Below are 18,831 nucleotides of genomic sequence, written 5' to 3'. Positions count from 1 at the left end.
AGAGAGTGAAAAAGTTGGCTTAAAGCTCAGCATTCTGAAAGCTAAGATCATGGCATCCAGTCCCATCACTTCATGGCAAATAGATGGGGAAACAGTGGAAACAGGGGCTAACTTTATTTTTCTGGGCTCCAAAATCACTGCAGATGGTGACAGCAGCCATGAAATTAAAAGACACTTACTCCTTGGAAGGAAAGTTATGAGCAACCTAGACAGCATATTAAAAAGGAGAGACATTACTTTGCCAACAAAGGTCCATCTAATCAAGGCTAAGGTTTTTCCAGTAGTCATGCATGGATGTGAGAGTTGGACTATAAAGAAAGCTGAGTGCAGAAGAATTGATGCTTTTGAACTGTGGTGTTAGAGAAGACTCTTGAGAGTTCCTTGGACTGCAAGGAGATCCAACCAGTCCATCCTAAAGGAGATCAGTCCTGAGTGTTCATTGGAAGGACTGATGTTGAAGCTGAAACTCCAATGCTTTGGCCACCTGATGTGGAGAGCGGACTCATTTGAAGAGGCCCTGATGGTGGGAAAGATTGAGGGCAGGAGAAGGGGACGACACACGATGAGATGGTTGGATGGCATCACCGACTCAATGGACGTGAGTTTGAGTGAACTCCGGGAGTTGGTGGACATGGAGGCCTGGCGTACTGCAGTTCCTGTGGTCGCAAAGAGTCGGACACGACTGAGCGACTGAACTGAACTGAACTGAACTTCATGCCCTTCCTGAACTCCCTATGGTACTAATCACCTACGTTTACAGGCACGTTTAACTGATAGCCCACGACTCTTATGGGGCTTTCCTGGAGGCTCAGTGGTAAAGAACTTGCCTACAAATGCAGGAGACGCAGGTTTGACCCTTGGATGGGGAAGATTTCCTGGAGAAGGGAATGGCAACCCACTCCAGTACTCTTGCCTGGGAAATCCCATAGACAGAGGAGCCTGTGGGCTACAGTCCATGGGGTCGCAGAGAGTCGGACATGACTTAGCGATTAAACAACAATAACAAGACTCTTAACATACATGAGAAAACTGGAGTCTCAAGCAGTGCCGCTACCTTGTCAGCCAAACCTGAGACCAAACGTTTCGGTTTACCTTTGCAGCTAACTCAGGACCCCAGAGAGTGCAGGGAGGGGGCTCTCTCCCAGGAATTCTTGTTTCCCTAAAAATATTCCACAGCCTTGGAGAATTACTTTCCCGCTGCCTTGAGTGCACAAGCTAGGACTCCTCATGTCAGACAAGGGAGACCTGAGCGTGTGGAAAGTTCGTCATCGGTGCTGGGCGGGGCGAGGACTCCCGGTCTGAGCCTGTCAGGAGGAGACCCCGGAGGCGTGGCTGGACGGGGCGAGCGGGGGGGGCGGGGCCTGGGCGTGCCCTGCGGCGTGCGCGGGGCTGGCCAGCGCGCGACGGGGGCGGGGCAGCAACTGCGGGCCCACGCCGTAAACAGACAACATGGCGGTGGCGGCTTCCGCGGCACCTGGGGCCTTGGGCACTCTGCAGGCCAGCCGTGCCCGCTTGGTGGCCGCTTGCTGTGCGCGGCTAGGCCCCAGGTGGAGGCTGCCCGGCTCCTGGACGTGCCCGCGGGTCGACTCGACGATATGGGCCCGGGGCTGGACGCCCGCGGCCGGGGGAGCGGCCTGGCAGAGGGGCTACAGCGCAGAGGTGAAGACTGAGGACGAGCTGCGGGTGCGGTACCTGGAGGAGGAGAACCGAGGTGAGGGGTGTGACCCGGGTGACCGTGGGTCCTAGGAAAGGGTCTCAAGGTCGCGTGTTTGGGCTGACGTCAGTGTCTACGGAGAAGCTCGAGGAAGGGTGTCCTCCCTTCCCCCACTCACGCTTTGCAGCTATTTAGTGCTTTCCATGCCTAAAGAGGGCTTCCCTGGTGGCTCAGACGGTAAAGAATCTGCCTGCAATGCGGGAGACCTGGTTCTGTCTGTGGGTTCGATCTCTGAGTTGGGAAGATCCCCTGGAGGAGGGCATGGCAACCCACTCCAGTATTCTTGCCTGGGGAAATCCATGGACAGAGGAGCCTGGCGGGCTACAGTCCTTGGGGTGAAAAAGAATCGGACACGACTGAGCAACTAAGCACATGCCTGAAGATGTACTACGGAGCAGCTTACCTGCAAAAGTAGCCCTTGGCGCCAAAGACAGAAATGCAGCTTACGCTTTCATCTCTAGATGAGCCAAGATTAATAAACCGGTTGAATGATATTTGCTTCCAGATTTCGTTCTTGCTCTGTAATTGCTTTCGGTTAACTCAGCTGTGAAGGGGAGAGTTTTAGAAGCTGCAGTGAAAGTGCACTTTATTATTCTGAGTATTCGTCAATTTAAAGCTGTTCATCTGAAAAAAAAATTCCTTTTGTTCATTTTATCTTAGAAAGATAGTTTTGTGGACTATTTTCACTTCAGTTAGACAATTTTGAGTATTTTCTTGGTTTTCCAGTTCCTTTGCTAAACCTGGGGGGTGGGGGACACAATTGGGGATGATATTGATGTTGCCCTTGAGCTTCTTTAGTGGGAGGAGACAGATGCTTTAGCAAAATAATACAGTGGGAGGAAGGGTTATGATCCAGGGTGTGTGCCAGTCGGTAGGAATGCTGTTAAAGCCCAGCTCCTTTCACTTGCCTTGCTGGGAGACGCTAAATGGATCATGAAAGGTGGAAATAGCAGCGTGCCAGAAGGGTAGTCTTCGAATTTTGACATGTAGTTATTGAGCACCGATAATCTGTTAAACAGAAGTGCAAAACCAGTTAAGTCATGTTTGATATCTGTAAGCTCCTAATATATCAAGAAAGATACTGGTGATTGAAAGATTATGCTAACTTTAAAGGCTTGATGAGAGCAGAAGGTTTTAATACCCGCAAGAGGCATACGATCAACTATATTCGGTGAGATTGGAAGATTCCAGAGGGAGGTTCTGAGGGTCAAGTTAGGATTTTGCCAGGTGCATATTCCGTCCAAGGCGTTCCTTGGAATGGAATTTTCATTACTGAGGCAGACTTCTCTGTGATTCTATTTTCTTGTGTGTAATATAGAAAAAGTAATACTGACTTTGTATGGCTGCTGTGGAGATTAGATGGGCGTGTGATATTAATTGCCCACTAAGTATCAATCTAGCTCTCAGTGGGTGCTCTGGTGCTCTGAAGTATATGATGAGTTATTTCATTTATTTATTATTCCTGACAGAAGAGCATGGCTAAAGCCATGGCATATGAACATGTATGGTGTTCTGGAGAAATGACATAGGGCAAATGTGGTTGTAGTATGGCATGACAGGCAGAATACTGAGAAATTCAACTGGAAAGTAGATTAGTACTGGAGTGACTAGAGCCGTTAATCCTCCCATCTTTTGGGTAAGCTTAGTCTTGTCAGGATTTCGGTTACATTAGGTGTACCAACAGTACATTAGATACAAAAACATTGCAGGTACAGCTAGTAATATGCACCATATTCTGTATTTTTTAAACCTAAATAATGCACCGGAGAAGGCAATGGCAACCCACTCTAGTACTCTTGCCTGGAAAATCCCATGGACGGAGGAGCCTGGTAGGGCTCTGCAGTCCATGGGGTCGCTAAGAGTCTGATGCGACTGAAGCGATTTAGCAGCAGCAGCAGCAAATAATGCACACTGAAAATATATTTTCATAAAATTTCTGAAAAGTCTTTCAGTTAGGTTTCAACTGGATCAAGGGAAAGAAGTCAGAGTATAAATTCAAATGTTTTCAGTCACTTGAAATGTAAAAATCAACTACTAGTAAATACAGTTTTTTAAGAAAATTGACCTGCTTCCTTTCGGGATTTGCCAGGTGACAACTTAGTTTTGTCTAACATTATATAGGCTTTGCTCAATGGCGACCCACTCCAGTACTCTTGCCTGGAAAATACCATGGACAGAGGAGCCTGATAGACTATAGACCATGGGGTCGCTAAGAGTCGGACACGACTTGAGTGACTTCACTTTCACTCTTCACTTTCATGCATTGGAGAAGGACATGGCAGTCCACTCCAGTGTTCTTGCCTGGAGAATCCCAGGGACGGAGGGGCCTGGTGGGCTGCCGTCTATGGGGTTGCACAGAGTCGGACACGACTGAAGCGACTTAGCAGCAGCAGCAGCTCTATTGTCAAACCAGCAATAAGCAGTGCAAAGAAAAACAGCATGGCAAGGCTGATGGAAGTGAAGGCGTCTCTGTGGTGTCTTTGCTTCTCATTAGAGGCGAGTCCAAAATTTTGTCCTCTCAGTAGTCTGCAGGCAATATGATGACTCTGCTGGGTCAGAGGAGCCGCAAAGTGCTCTCTGCCCTGTAGGCCTTGTTAGGCTGCGGAAGGTAGATAAGTGCAGAATATATCAGCTCTCATAGGTTTTCTGAGTTCCATATTTGTAATTTGTTGTGGAAGCTCAATTAGACACCAACTTTCTTTAGTCGTTATTTCTTGCATTGTTGTCCAGCCTCCTCAGCGTTTAGAGCAGTGGTACTGGTTATGGTTTACAAAGGTCTCTCCTGGTTTTCTGCAGTGGCCTCTTTTATAGGTCTCCAGTCATTCTCCTTCCCAGTTTATTCTTTGCCTTGGTGCTGGAGTTATTTTTTCAGGACCAAGCAAGAATTGCATCTCTGTTCAGTTAGAAACCTCTAGTGGTCTCTAATGTCTGCAAGCTCTCACAACTGCAGATATTTACGGATCATTCATCTCCTTTCTGCTGCACCTAAGCCTTACCTTTTCCTGCTCCTGTGTCAGTGCTCTGCACACACCTTCTGGAATGACCTGTCTCCTGTCCCTACCAACCTTCTCCCAGTCCAACAGACTTCTACTTGTAATTGTGACCCATTTAAAAAATAGTTTTTCTGAACTTTGCACCAGCTTCTGGCAGAAGGAGAACAAATAAATGCATAATGCAACTTATTCTTAATACCTGCTCCTTCCTCATGCATTCACATCTTCTGGAGTGTCTTTGTAATCTTTCCACTTTTCTCCATGTTCTTCACCAGCACTATTCTTGTCCAAGCCTGTATCACCTCTCAAGTGGATTGTTGCAGAGTTCAGCTAGCTTGTCTTCCTACTGCTTTAAAAGGTTGATTCCTTTCATGTGTTTTTCATGTTTGAAAAAATGTATTTTCATATATTTTATGGTATGTGAATTCTCAGTAAAGTTCTCGATTTAGATAGACATGTATATTTTAAAAATTTTATTGAGATAATTCCCATTATAAAATTAAAAATGTACAGTTATATGTAGCATACTTATAGAGTTATGCAACCATCACCACGATCCAGTTTTAGAACATTTTTATCACTCTAGAAAGAAACCGTGTTTTCTTTAACAGTGATTCCCCATTTTCAGTACTCCCTCTCCCTCCAAACTAAGACCCATTTGTCATCTACTTTCTGTCTCAAAAGATTTTTTTTAGCAACATATTTTATTTTGGTTTAAAAAAATTATTTATTTTTAATTGGAGGATGCCTTACAATATTGTGTTGGTTTCTGCCATGTATCATCATGAATCAGCCATAGGTATATGTATGTCCCCTCTCTTGAAACTCCCTCCAACCAATAGATTGTTCTGCTTTGGAAATTTCACATAAAGAAATCATATGTGGTTATTTATGGCTTTTTCACTTGGCAATATGCTTTCAAGATTCTCTTATGTTGTGGCATGTATCAGTGCTTCATTTCTTTTTAGGACTGAATAGTATTCCGTTGTTTGGATTTTTTTTTTTGTCTGTTCATTATTGATGTACATTTGGATCATTTCCACTTTTTGGATCTTGTGAACAGTGCTGCTTAGAACATTCTGTATAAATTTTTATGGATACCCTTTTTTATTTCCACTTGGGAGTGCAATTGCTGGATCCTATGGTGATTGTAATTTTATGATTAACATTTTGAGGGACTGCCAGTTTCCCAAAGTGCCTGCAGCATTTTCCATTCCCACCAGCAAAGTGTAAGGGTTCTAATTTCTTCATATCATGACCAATATTTTGGGTTTTGATTATAGCCACTGTGTGTGGTTTGAAGTGATATGTTAGTGTGGCTTTGATTTGGACTTCCCTAATTGTTAAAGATGTTGAGTATGAGTATCTTTTCATGTGCTTATTGTCCATGTGTATATCTTATTTAGAGAAATGTCTTCTGAAATCCTTTTTAATGGGGTTGTTCTTTTGTTGTTGAATTGTAAGTGTTCTTTATATATTCTGGATACAAGTCCCTATTCAGATATGTAACTTGAATATATTTTCTCATGTTCTATGGGTTGTCTTTTCATTCTTGTTAATTTTGAAGAACCTAGGTTTTTAATTATGGTGTAGTACAATTTTCATGGACAGAGGAGTCTGGCAGGCTACAGTCCATGGACTTGCTGGACATAACTTAGCCACTAAACCAACAACCGATCAACAATTTATTTATTTGTTTATTTTTGTTGTTGAATATCAAAGAATCTCTAGAGAATTCTCAGTTTTTCTCAAGAAAGTCAAGTCAACTGGGATTTTGATAGGCATTGCATTGCATAGGTAGATCGATTGGGGAATATTGCATTTATAACTGTTAAATTTATCGTTCTATGAACATGGAATATCTTTTCACTCAGCAGTGTTATGTATTTTTTCAGTGTATAAGTCTTGCACGATTTTTGTTAAGTTTATTTCTAACTATTTCATTCTTTTTGGATGTTACTGTAAATGGAATTGTTTTTCTTAGTTTTCAGATTGCTCATTGCTGTTCTACAGTAATACAGTTGTTTTTGTATGTTGACCTTATATCATGCAACTCTGCTGAACTTGCTTATTCTCATAATTTTTTAATGGGTTTCTTAAAATTTATGTATATATACAAGATCCATGTCATCTGCACATAGAAGAAATTTTACTTATTCTCTTCCAATGTGGATGCCTGTTATTTGTTTCTCTGTGTAATCTCCTTCCTTGAGCCTCCATTACAGTGTAGAATAAAACTATCAAGAATAGACATCGAGTCTTTTTCCTGATATGTGGTGAAAGCATTCATTCTTTTACCAAGTATGATATTAGCTGTGGATTTTTGGTAGATGTCCTTTATCAGGTTGAAGGAACCTCTGGCTATTCATACTTAATAAGTGTTTTTATCTGGGTGAAAGTAAGTGAAAGTTGCTCAGTCATGTCTGACTCTTTGCGACCCCGTGGACTGTACAGTCCATGAAATTTTCCAGGCGAGAATACTGGAATGGGTAGCTTTTCCCTTCTCCAGTGGATCTTCCAACCCAGGGATCGAACCCAGGTTTCCCGCATTGCAGGCGGATTCTTTACCAGCTGAGTCACAAGGGAAGCCCAAGCATACTGGCGTAGGTAGCCTATCCCTTCACCAGCAGATCTTCCTGACCCAGGAATCGAACCAGGGTCTCCTGCATTGCAGGCGGATTCTTTACCAACTGAAATATGAGGGAAGCCCTTATCTGGTTGAATTTTGTCCAGTTCTCTTTCTGCATCTATTGACATGATTGTATGACTTTTCTTGTTAAGCCTATTATATGATTGATTATGTTAATTGATCTTAAGATATTGAACACACACCTGGAATAAATCCCACTTGATTTTGGGGTGTAATTATTTTTATACATTGCTGCATTTAATTTGATAACAGTTTATTGAGGATTTTTGCTTTTATGTTCATGAAAGATAGTGGTCTTTAGTTTTCCATTCTTGGTATATCTTCGGATTTGGTATAAGGAAAATGCTTGCTTCATAGAATGAGCAAGGAAGTGCCCCTTCTGCTTTTATTTTCTGGAAGAGATTGTATATCATTGTATGTCATTGTATCTGGAAGAGAAATTATATCATTTTTTCCTTTGAATGTTTTGGTAGAATTACAAGTGAAACCATCTGCACCTGAAGTTTTCTGTTTTGGAAGCTTATTAATTGTTAATTACATTTCTTTAATAGATGTAGGCCTATTTGACTTATCTCTTTCTTGTCCTGGTAGATTGTGCCTTTCAGGAAGTGGGTTTATTTCATATAACATAGCAAATTTGTTGGCATACAGTTGTTCATAATGCTTCTTTATTATGCTTGCATCAAAGAGATTCAGTAGTGATGAATTCCTCATGTTAGTAGTTTGTATTTTCTTTCAAAAGATTTCTGAAATTAGTAGTTTGTTTTCTTTCTTTCTTTCTCTCTCTCCCATGGAGAGCCTGGCTAGAGGTTTATCAGTTTATTGATCTTTTTAAAGAACTAAGTTTTGATTTGACTGATTTCTTTTCTACTGATTTGCTATTTTTATGTCATTGATTTCTTCTGATTTTTAATTTTTTCCCAAACTTACGTTAGATTTAATTTGTTGTTTGTTTTCTAGTTTCTTAAGGTGGAAGTGTAGATTTCCACTTCTTAATAAGTGCATCAGTGTTATCAGTTTTCCTCTAAGCACTGGTTTTGCTGTGTCATACATATTTTGAGTTCAGTCGCTCAGTCGTGTCCTACTCTTTGTGACCCCATGAACCACAGCACGCCAGGTCTCCCTGTCCATCACCAACTCCCAGAGTTCACGCAAACTCATGTCCATTGAGTCAGTGATGCCATCCAACCATCTCATCATCTGTTGTCCCTTTCTCCTGCCCTCAGTCTTTCCCAGCATCAGGGTCTTTTCAAATGAGTCAGCTCTTCGTGTCAGGTGGCCGAAGTATTGGAGTTTCAGCTTCAACATCAGTCCTTCCAATGAACACCCAGGACTGATCTCCTTTAGGATGGACTTGTTGGATCTCCTTGCAGTCCAAGGGACTCTCAAGAGTCTTCTCCAACACCACAGTTCAAAATCATCAATTCTTCGGCCCTCAGTTTTCTTTATAGCCCAACTCTCACATCCATACATGGCCACTGGAGAAACCATAGCCTTGACTAGATGGACCTTTGTTGGCAAAGTAATGTCTCTGCTTTTTAATATGCTGTCTAGGTTGGTCATAACTTTCTTTCCAAGGAGTAAGCGTTTTTTAATTTCATGGCTGCAGTCACCATCTGCAGTGATTTTGGAGCCCCCCCAAATTAAAGTCAGCCACTGTTTCCCCGTCTATTTGCTATTAAGTGATGGGACCGGATGCCATGATCTTAGTTTTCTGAATGTTGAGCTTTAAGCCAACTTTTTCACTTTCCTCTTTGACTTTCATCAAGAGGCTGTTTAGTTCTTCTTCACTTTCTGCCATAAATGTGGTATCATATGCATATCTGAGGTTACTGATATTTCTCCCGGCCATCTTGATTCCAGCTTGCGCTTCCTCCAGCCTAGCATTTCTCATGATGTACTCTGCATATATGTTAAATAAGCAGGGTGACAATATACAGCCATGACTTGCTCCTTTCCCGATTTGGAACCATGTCCAGTTCTAACTGTTGCTTCCTGACCTGCATATAGGTTTCTCAAGAGGCAGGTCAGGTGGTCTGGTATTCCCATCTCTTTCAGAATTTTCCAGTTTATTGTGATCCACACAGTCAAAGGCTTTGGCATAGTCAATAAAGCAGAAATAGATGTGTTTCTGGAACTCTCTTGCTTTTTCCATGATCTAGCGGATGTTGGCAATTTGATCTCTGGTTCCTCTGCCTTTTCTAAAACCAGCTTGAACATCTGGAAGTTCACGGTTCATGTATTGCTGAAGCCTGGCTTGGAGAATTTTGAGCATTACTTTACTAGCGTGTGAGATGAGTGCATTGTGTGGTAGTTTGAGCATTCTTTGGCATTGCCTTTCTTTGGGATTGGAATGAAAACTGACCTTTTCCAGACCTGTGGCCACTGCTGAAATTTTCAAATTTGCTGGCATATTGAGTGCAGCATTTTCACAGCATCATCTTTTAGGATTTGAAATAGCTCAGGTGGAATTCCATCACCTCCACTAGCTTTGTTCGTAGTGATGCTTCCTAAGGGGTTGGGGGGACACATGCATATTTTGGTAAGTTGTATTTTCAGTTTCATTTAGTTAGAAATATTTTAAATTTCTCTCTAGATTTCTTCTTTTATTTATATTTTACTTAGAAGTACCTTATTTAATCTCCAAGTATTTTGAAGTTTTCCCGCTGTCTTTCTGTTACTGATTCCTGGAGTTTATTTCCATTGTTATCTAGGAGTGTACTTCAGTATGATTTCTATTTTAAATTTGTAATGGTGTGTTTTTTGCCCAAAATATGGTCTGTCATGGTGAATATCCATATGACCTTGGGAAGACTGAGTAGTCTGCTGCTATTGGATGCAGTATTCTATATTCAGTTAGATATCGTATTCAATTAGATTTAGTTAATTTTTTGGTTGGTATTCAGTTCAGCTATACCGTTAACTGATTTTCTGCCTGCTGGATCTATTAGTGATAGAGGCGAGTTGAAATTTGCAGCTGTAATGATGAAATTGTTTATTTCTCCTTGTGATTCTGTCAGTTTTTAAATCATGCAAATTTAAGCTCTATTGTTTGGTGAATACACATGGGTTATTATGTTGGAGAAGTGACCCCTCCAACATTACCCCCTTTTCTTACTCAGACTATTCTTTGTTCTGAGATCTGCTTTCTCTGAAATTAATATTACCACTCCAGGTTTTATTAGTGCTGTTGTTGTTTAGTTGCTAAGTTGTGTCTGACTTTTGTGACCCCATGGACTGTAGCCCCCCAGGCTCCTCTGCCTGTGGGATTTTTCCAGGTAAGGATACTTAATTCCATTGCTGTTTCCTTCTACTGATCTTCCTGGGATTGAACTCAAGACTCCTGCATTGGCTGGTGATTTCTTTACCACTGAGCCACCAGGGAGGCCCTTTTTTAGTGTTAGCACTGATTATCTTTCTTCATCTTTTGATTTTTTAAATCAGTGTGTCTTTATATTTAAAGTGGATTTCTTGTATATGTCATATGGTTGGGTATTGTTTTAAACCACTCTGACAGTATCTGTCTTTTAGTTAGTGTATTTTAGACCATGCATACTTAAATTTATTATTGAAATAGTTGGGATTATTATGTATTTATAACTGTTTCCTATTCATTGCCCTTGTTTTTTTCTTTCATTTTTTGACTTTCACTAATTTTCTGCCAATTTTCTTCCCTCTTTTAGCTTATCAGTTACCCTTTTTTAGAGATTTTATTGGTTGCCATGTTATTTGCAGTACATATTTACAACTAATCTACATCTACTTTTAATAACACTATATGACTTCATACTGGTAAAGGTATAAATGCATATTCCCGTTTCTTTCCTTCCATACCATTGCTGTCATTCTTTACACTTTTCTGTAAGCTACAGTCACCACATACATTATTGTATTATTGTTTGGAATAAGTTGTTATCATTTAGTTGTAAGTCAGAAAGAACATTGACATTTATTTAATAGTCTGTTGTTAGCAGTGGTTGGGCTTAATAGTTCTGAATTTGTTTTCCTTTTATTGTAGAATAGAGCAAATGAAAACCTGTTGGTCTTGGGAAGTAGACTTTTCATTATGATGAAAAGAGAAGGAGAGAGAAGGTATAAATATGGGATGGGGGAAGTGAGGAAGAAACTTGTTGCATTGGATTTGAATTAGAGTTACCAGGACAAACTTACAAAAATCATAAGTGTATTGTATGTATGAGGTTAAAGCATCTGCCTCCAATGCGGGAGACCTGGGTTTGATCCCTGGGTCGGGAAGATTCCCCTGGAGAAGGAAATGGTAACCCACTCCAGTATTCTTGCCTGGAGAATCCCATGGACGGAGAAGCCTGGTAGGCTACAGTCCACGGGGTCGCAGAGAGTCGGACACTACTGAGTGACTTCACTTTCACTTTCACTTACCAGGACAAACTTATAAAAACCATAAGTATATTGTATGTATACATATTTACATTTATTTCTTTTTCTGACCACAAAAATTGTCTAAATGAAATGATACCATGATAGCCGTAAACATATCTGATATCCAGATTTTGGTTTCTAAAGACTGTTCCCCCATTGAAAGAAGCCAGGACTTTTTGGAGAAATGTCTGATTTCAGGTCTGGAGCAGGGAAAGTGAAGGTGAGTCTGGAATATCTTTGTGGGCTAGGAAGCAAGGAAGTGTTCAAATAGTAAAAGGATCATGGCAGGGCACAGCCTTACAGGGCTCTCACTGAGCATACATATCTGGGTAATTTGAACATTAATGGATTAATGGAACAGTATATAATAGATTATATAGCACCTTGAATAAAGAGTCGATGAAACCATAGAGATTACACGAAATAGTGTGGTAGGGAAGAACATATTTTTATAGAAAAATGGTAGCAATGATAGAAAATCACCATTTTTTGAAACCACCAAGATAAAAATAAAGGAATTATCATGACAGTGAGATACAGATGCTTTATCTTTTCCCAAGTTGGTATACAGTTGTCCCAACACTGCTTAATCATCTTTACTCCACTGTTTTGAAGGGTATTTTTATCACAAGCTGAATTTCCATACTGTCTTTCTGTTCTGTTCTATGATCTCTGTAGATGTGTTATCCATTATTGTATGATTAAAGCTGTGTTGTGTTTCGGTAGGACCAGGTGCTCATGCCTTCATCTTTACTCTTTTTGTTTTTTTCCTTTGTTTTCATTCCTTTTCCTGCATGGTTATTTTTCTACAAGAGTTTTGGAATGTCCATGTATAATTTCAGGAAAAGGCTTATTAGTATTTTTATTGGCATTGTGTTAAATTTAAAATTAGTATATTTGCATAATGTTTTTTTCAGTATAAAAACATGTTTCCATTTGCTTAATTCTTCTTCAGTTTAAAAAGTGCCTATCCATAGGGCTTGCACATTTATGTTATGTGTTTCCCAGGTCACCTTGCCTCCTGTTTGGTTCATAAAAATGAAATAATTTGTTTCAATGTATCTTCTAAGTGGTTTCCTTTCTCCCGCTGTTTCTCTGTTTCTCTTTATACAAAGGCTGTTGTTTCTGGATGTATTAATTTCATGTGTTTCAAATAAATATGCTTTTGTTTGCAGTAGTTTTTTATTTGACTTGCATTTTTTAGGTTTATAATCATCATTTGTTAATGATTTTTTAATGTTTCTAAAATTTGGATATTATAAAAATTGCTGCATATTCTCTTTGTATTCAAGTGAAAGATTCTGGGTTAGTTCATTATATTTTTAGTGTTAAAGTTTTCACTACTATTATAGTATTTTAAGGAGCCTGAATTATATATGATTTATCAAAAGTATTCTGTTCTCTAGTTTTCAGTACTTTGAATATTACATGTGATTTGTTATTAAAAATAGTTAAATTATTGAGGTTTACAAAATTCTAAAGTAGCAATATGTGCTCATTGGTTTAACAACAACAACAAAAAAAGCACCATGGGAGGGTGCTGCCTCTTTACTTTCAAACTCTTTTATCAAAAGTAAAGAGTTTATATTTTGAGTCCTTGTTGTGAATGATAATTTTATTCACTTCTGATTTGAGTTACCTACATAATTATGTATATAGACAGTATCTGAACTTTTTTTGTGTAAGGTCAGAAACTGTTTACTGGTCTACATCTTTAATCTTCTAACTGTACAATTTCTGTGATTTGTAACCTTAGTTTATATCATCAGAGCTTTTGATAATTGCATCTTGTTCTCTTATCCAGTGTTTTATCTAGAGATTGAATATAAACAGTTTGTAATGTTACTGATAATATTTATGTTGGTACTACCTTCAGTATATCTTTAGAAGCAGTCTGCTTTCCATCTCTGCTCCACAGCCTGTGTGATCTCTCACCTGGATCTCTGCAGCAGCATCTTGTTGAGTATCCCCTACTGTAATTATTATTTTTTTTGGTCTGTGTAGATGAAATTCACATAATACAAAATTAACCATTTTAACTTTCCAAGGGTTTTTAGGTTATTCCACGTTTACAGCCATCACCACTGTCTTAAATCCTTTCAAATTGCTTTCAAAACAAAGCCATGCTTCTTAGTCACTTCCTCCTCATCCCATTCTCCCCAAGGTTTCCAAAACCCACTAATCTCCTTTCTGTCTTTATGGAGTTTGTCTATACCAGGTACTTCAGAGAAGTAGAATCATACCATATGTGATTTATATCTGAGTTCTTTCAGCTTAATGTTTTCAGAGTTCATCTATTATACAGCATGTATCAACATTTCATTTGTTTTTATGGCTGAATACTATTTCCTTGAATGGATATGACTTTTTTGTGAATAGTTATTTGTTTGAATGTATGTTTTTGGGTCATGTGGTAACATTATGTTTGGTGTTTGGAGAAACTGCCAGACTGTATGAGAGTGTATATGAGAGTTCTTATTTCTCCACATCCTTGTCAATACTTGTTTCTTTTTTAAAAAAATTAAAGCCATCTTACTGGTTCAGTTCAGTTCAGTTCAGTTCAGTCGCTCAGTTGTATCTGACTCTTTGCGACCCCATGAATCACAGCACGCCAGGCCTCCCTGTCCAACACCAACTCCCGGAGTTCACTCAGACTCACGTCCATCGAGTCCGTGATGCCATCCAGCCATCTCATCCTCGGTCGTCCCCTTCTCCTCCTGCCCCCAATCCCTCCCAGCATCAGAGTCTTTTCCAATGAGTCATCTTTGCATGAGGTGGCCAAAGTATTGGAGTTTCAGCTTTAGCATCAGCCCTTCCAAAGAAATCCTAGGGCTGATCTCCTTCAGAATGGACTGGTTGGATCTCCTTGCAGTCCAAGGGACTCTCAAGAGTCTTCTCCAACATCACAGTTCAAAAACATCAATTCTTCGGCGCTCAGCCTTCTTCACAGTCCAACTCTCACATCCATACATGACCACTGGAAAAACCATAGCCTTGACTAGATGGACCTTAGTTGGCAAAGTAATGTCTCTACTTTTGAATATGCTATCTAGGTTGGTCATAACTTTTCTTCCAAGGAGTAAGCGTCTTTTAATTTCATGGCTGCAGTCACCGTCTGCAGTGATTTTGGAGCCCACCCAAATAAAGTCTGACATTGTTTCCACTGTTTCTCCATCTATTTCCCATGAAGTGATGGGACCAGATGCCATGATCTTTGTTTTCTGAATGTTGAGCTTTAAGCCAACTTTTTCACTCTTCTCTTTCACTTTCATCAAGAGGCTTTTTAGTTCCTCTTCACTTTCTGCCATAAGGGTGATGTCATCTGCATATCTGAGGTTATTGATATTTCTCCCGGCAATCTTGATTCCAGCTTGTGTTTCTTCAGTCCAGCGTTTCTCATGATGTACTCTGCATAGAAGTTAAATAAGCAGGGTGACAATATACAGCCTTGACGGACTCCTTTTCCTATTTGGAACCAGTCTGTTCCATGTCCAGTTCTAACTGCTGCTTCCTGACCTGCATACAGATTTCTCAAGAGGCAGGTCAGGTGGTCTGGTATTCCTATCTCTTTCAGAATTTTCCACAGTTTATTGTGATCCACACAGTCAAAGGCTTTGGCATAGTCAATAAAGCAGAAATAGATGTGTTTCTGGAACTCTCTTCCTTTTTCCATGATCCAGCGGATGTTGGCAATTTGATCTCTGTTTTCTCTCCCTTTTCTAAAACCAGCTTGAACATCTGGAAGTTCACGGTTCACGTATTGCTGAAGCCTAGCTTGGAGAATTTTGAGCATTATTTTACTAGCATGTGAGATGAGAGCAGTTGTGCAGTAGTTTGAGCATTCTTTGGCATTGCCTTTCTTTGGGATTGGAATGAAAAGTGACCTTTTCCAGTCCTGTGGCCACTGCTGAGTTTTCCAAATTTGCTGGCATATTGAGTGCAGCACTTTTACTGCAGCATCTTTTAGGATTTGAAATAGTTCAACTGGAATTCGATCACCTCCACTAGCTTTGTTCGTAGTGATGCTTCCTAAGGCCCACTTGACTTCACATTCCAGGATGTCTGGCTCTAGGTGAGTGATCACACCAGTGTGATTATCTGGGTCACAGAGATCTTTTTTGTACAGTTCTCATGTGTATTCTTGCCACCTCTTAATGTCTTCTGCTTCTGTTAAGTCCCTACCATTTCTGTCCTTTATGGAGCCCATCTTTGCATGAAATGTTCCGATGCTATCTCTAATTTTCTTGAAGAGATCTCTAGTCTTTCCCATTCTATTGTTTTCCTCAATTTCTTTGCATTGATTGCTAAGGAAGGCTTTCTTATCTCTCCTTGCTATTCTTTGGAACTCTGCATTCAGATGGGAATATCTTTCCTTTTCTCCTTTGCTTTTTGCTGCTTTTCTTTTCACAGCTATTTGTAAGGCCTCCCCAGAAAGCCATTTTGCTTTTTTGCATTTCTATTTCTTGGGGATGGTCTTGATCCCTGTCTCCTGAACAGTGTCACAAACCTTGTCCATAGTTCATCAGGCACTCTGTCTAACAGATCCAGTCCCTTAAATCCTTTTCTCGCTTCCACTGTATAATCATAAGGGATTTGATTTAGGTCATATCTGAATGGTCTAGTAGTTTTCCCTACTTTCTTCAATTTAAGTCTAAATTTGGCAATAAGGAGTTCATGATCTGAGCCACAGTCAGCTCCTGGTCTTGTTTTTGCTGACTATATAGAGCTTCTCCATCTTTGGCTGCAAAGAATATAATCAATCTGATTTCGGTGTTGACCACTCGGTGTTGATCACTGAGTGAAGTAAGTCAGAGAGAGAGAAGTATCATATGACATCCCTTATATATGGAAAATAAAAAGAAATGATACAAATGAGTCTCATTTAATTTATTATATCTTCTTTGGAAAAATATTTATTCAACTCCTTTGCCTGTTTTTCAGTTGAGTTGTCTTTTTGTTGTGAGTAGTACCAGTTCTTTATATATTCTCAATATTAGCCCCATATCAGATGTATCATTTGCAAATATTTTCTGTTTGTGGGTTTTTTCACTTGTTTGGTAATTTTGATGAAGTCTGGTTTATCTGTTTTTTTCTTTCATTGCTTGTGCTTTTGTTGTCATATTTAAGTCAGTGTTGCCTGAATCAGGTTTGTGAAGATTTATACTTTTGTTTCCTTCTAAGAGTGTTACAGTTTTAGGTCTTAGATAGATTTTGAGATAATTTTGTATATGCTGTGAGTAAAGGGCCCAACTCCATTCTTTTGTGGGTGAATATCTAGTTGTCCACCCCTATTTGTTGAAAAGTCGTGCACCATTGGATGGTCTTGGTATCCTTGTTGAAAACAAATTGATCATTCAGTTTTATTACTGAGGTCTTTCTTTATTACTTAGATCTCTTTCAGTGTGTTTTGTAGTTTTCAGTGAAATTTGTTGGTTAAGTTTATTCCTAAGTAATTGTGTATATATATATTTTTGATGCTGTTACAAATTGTTTTCTTAATTTCATTTTTGGAGTGTTCATTGATAGTGTATAGAAATATAACTGATTTTTGTATATTGATATTATATTATGCAGCTTTTCTGAGTTCACTTATGGGATTTTCTGTGTGTAAGACCATATTATTTGTGAATGGAAATAGACTTCTTTCTTTTCCTCATAGCTCAGTTGGTAAAGAATCTGCCTGCAGTGCAAGAGACCCTGGTTTGATTTCCTGGGTTGGGAAGATCTGCTGAGAAGGGATAGGCTACCCGCTCCAGTATTCTTGGACTTCCCTTGTGGCTCAGCTGGTAAAGAATCCGCCTGCAATGCAGGAGACCTGGGTTCAGTTGGGCAGATCCCCCAGAGAAGGGAAAGGTTACCTACTCCAGTGTTCTGGCCTAGAGTATTCTGTGGACTGTATAGTGTACAGGGTCACAAAGAGTCGGACATGAGTGAGCAACTTTCACTTTCACTTTTTTTCCTATCTGAATTGCTTTTATTTCTTTTTCTTGCCTACTTACCCTGGCTAGAATTTCTATTACAGTATTAAATAAATAAAGTGATGAAAATGAACATCCTTATCTAATTTTTTTATCTCAGAGAGAAGACTTTAAGCCTTTTAACATTAAATATGATGTTAATTGTAAGTGTTGTTTTTTTTTTTAAATAAATGTCCTTTATTAGGTTAAGGAAATTTCCTTCTGTTACTAGTTTGTTGAGGTTTTTAAGTTATAATTTCTTTAAAATCATTTAAAGCATGTTGGATTTTGTCTAGTGTTTCTTTTGCATCAGTTGAAGTGATCATATAGTTTTAAAATATTTTCTTTAATTTTGTTAGTGTGGTGTATTTCCTCAATTTTTGTGCTGAACTACCCTTGCATTCCTGGGATAAATCCCTCTTGGTCATGACTGCTAAATTTGACTTGCTAGTATTTTGTTGAGGATTTTTTTTACATCTGTATTCATAAGGGATATTGGTCTAGTATATTCTTGCTTCCTTCTAATCTGTTTTCTACACTGTGGCCTGAGTGACCTTTTTGAAATGTAAGTTTGAACATAGAAAAATTTCCCCAATTTGAAAAAAAGCTATTAGAAATGCATAGCAAACATTTTACTAAACGGTGAAATGCTCAGAAACATTTTCACTAAACGTATTGACAAAATAAAGGAACTTATTATTTTTGCTAGTATTATATTGGACTAGAAGTCCTAGCTAAAGTGAAACAGCAGGAGAAGGAAATGAGAAATTAACATTGGAGCAGAAAACATAACTGTTAGTATTTTTGAACAAGATTGTGTATTGACTTAGAATATTGAAGAGAACCATGTAAGTCTATTAATATTTCATAAATTTGCCAGAAAAAGTTTATGTAAAATAGCACTAAAAAAATTGCACTTTCCACATCCTCTCAATATGTAATTAGAAAATGTAACTGATATAGAGTGATTTTTATAGTTATTTAGAGTACAGTTGTCAGATTTTTAAACTCAGAAGGAAAAGAATGGACTGTTTTGTAAGTGGTTCCAGCCAAAAATGTTTGTGCATATTAGAGAAAATAAGACTCCTGTGGAGTTGAGAGCAGCAGAAATGAAAGTGG

The 18,831-nt window shown here is 39.2% G+C and overlaps 1 protein-coding gene across 3 annotated transcripts in view; it reads left to right on the top strand.

Annotated features, from left to right (window-relative positions):
* The first annotated feature begins 1,322 nt into the window (after positions 1-1,322).
* Positions 1,323-18,831, top strand: part of AUH (AU RNA binding methylglutaconyl-CoA hydratase) — a 198,811-nt gene continuing 181,302 nt past the window's right edge. The window contains exon 1 of one of the 3 annotated variants that reach the window (XM_069575600.1): positions 1,323-1,711. In XM_069575600.1, the coding sequence (XP_069431701.1) occupies positions 1,450-1,711 (262 nt within the window). In that variant the 5' untranslated portion in view covers positions 1,323-1,449. The remainder of the gene's footprint in view (positions 1,712-18,831) is intronic. The other 2 variants (XM_069575602.1, XM_069575601.1) reach the window with 2 other exon arrangements.

Source organism: Ovis canadensis, chromosome 2 (assembly GCF_042477335.2).
Source record: "Ovis canadensis isolate MfBH-ARS-UI-01 breed Bighorn chromosome 2, ARS-UI_OviCan_v2, whole genome shotgun sequence".
In the NCBI taxonomy this organism is placed as follows: Eukaryota; Metazoa; Chordata; class Mammalia; order Artiodactyla; family Bovidae; genus Ovis; species Ovis canadensis.
Note: the sequence above shows the minus strand (reverse complement) of the source record. Positions and strands in the feature narration are given on the sequence as shown.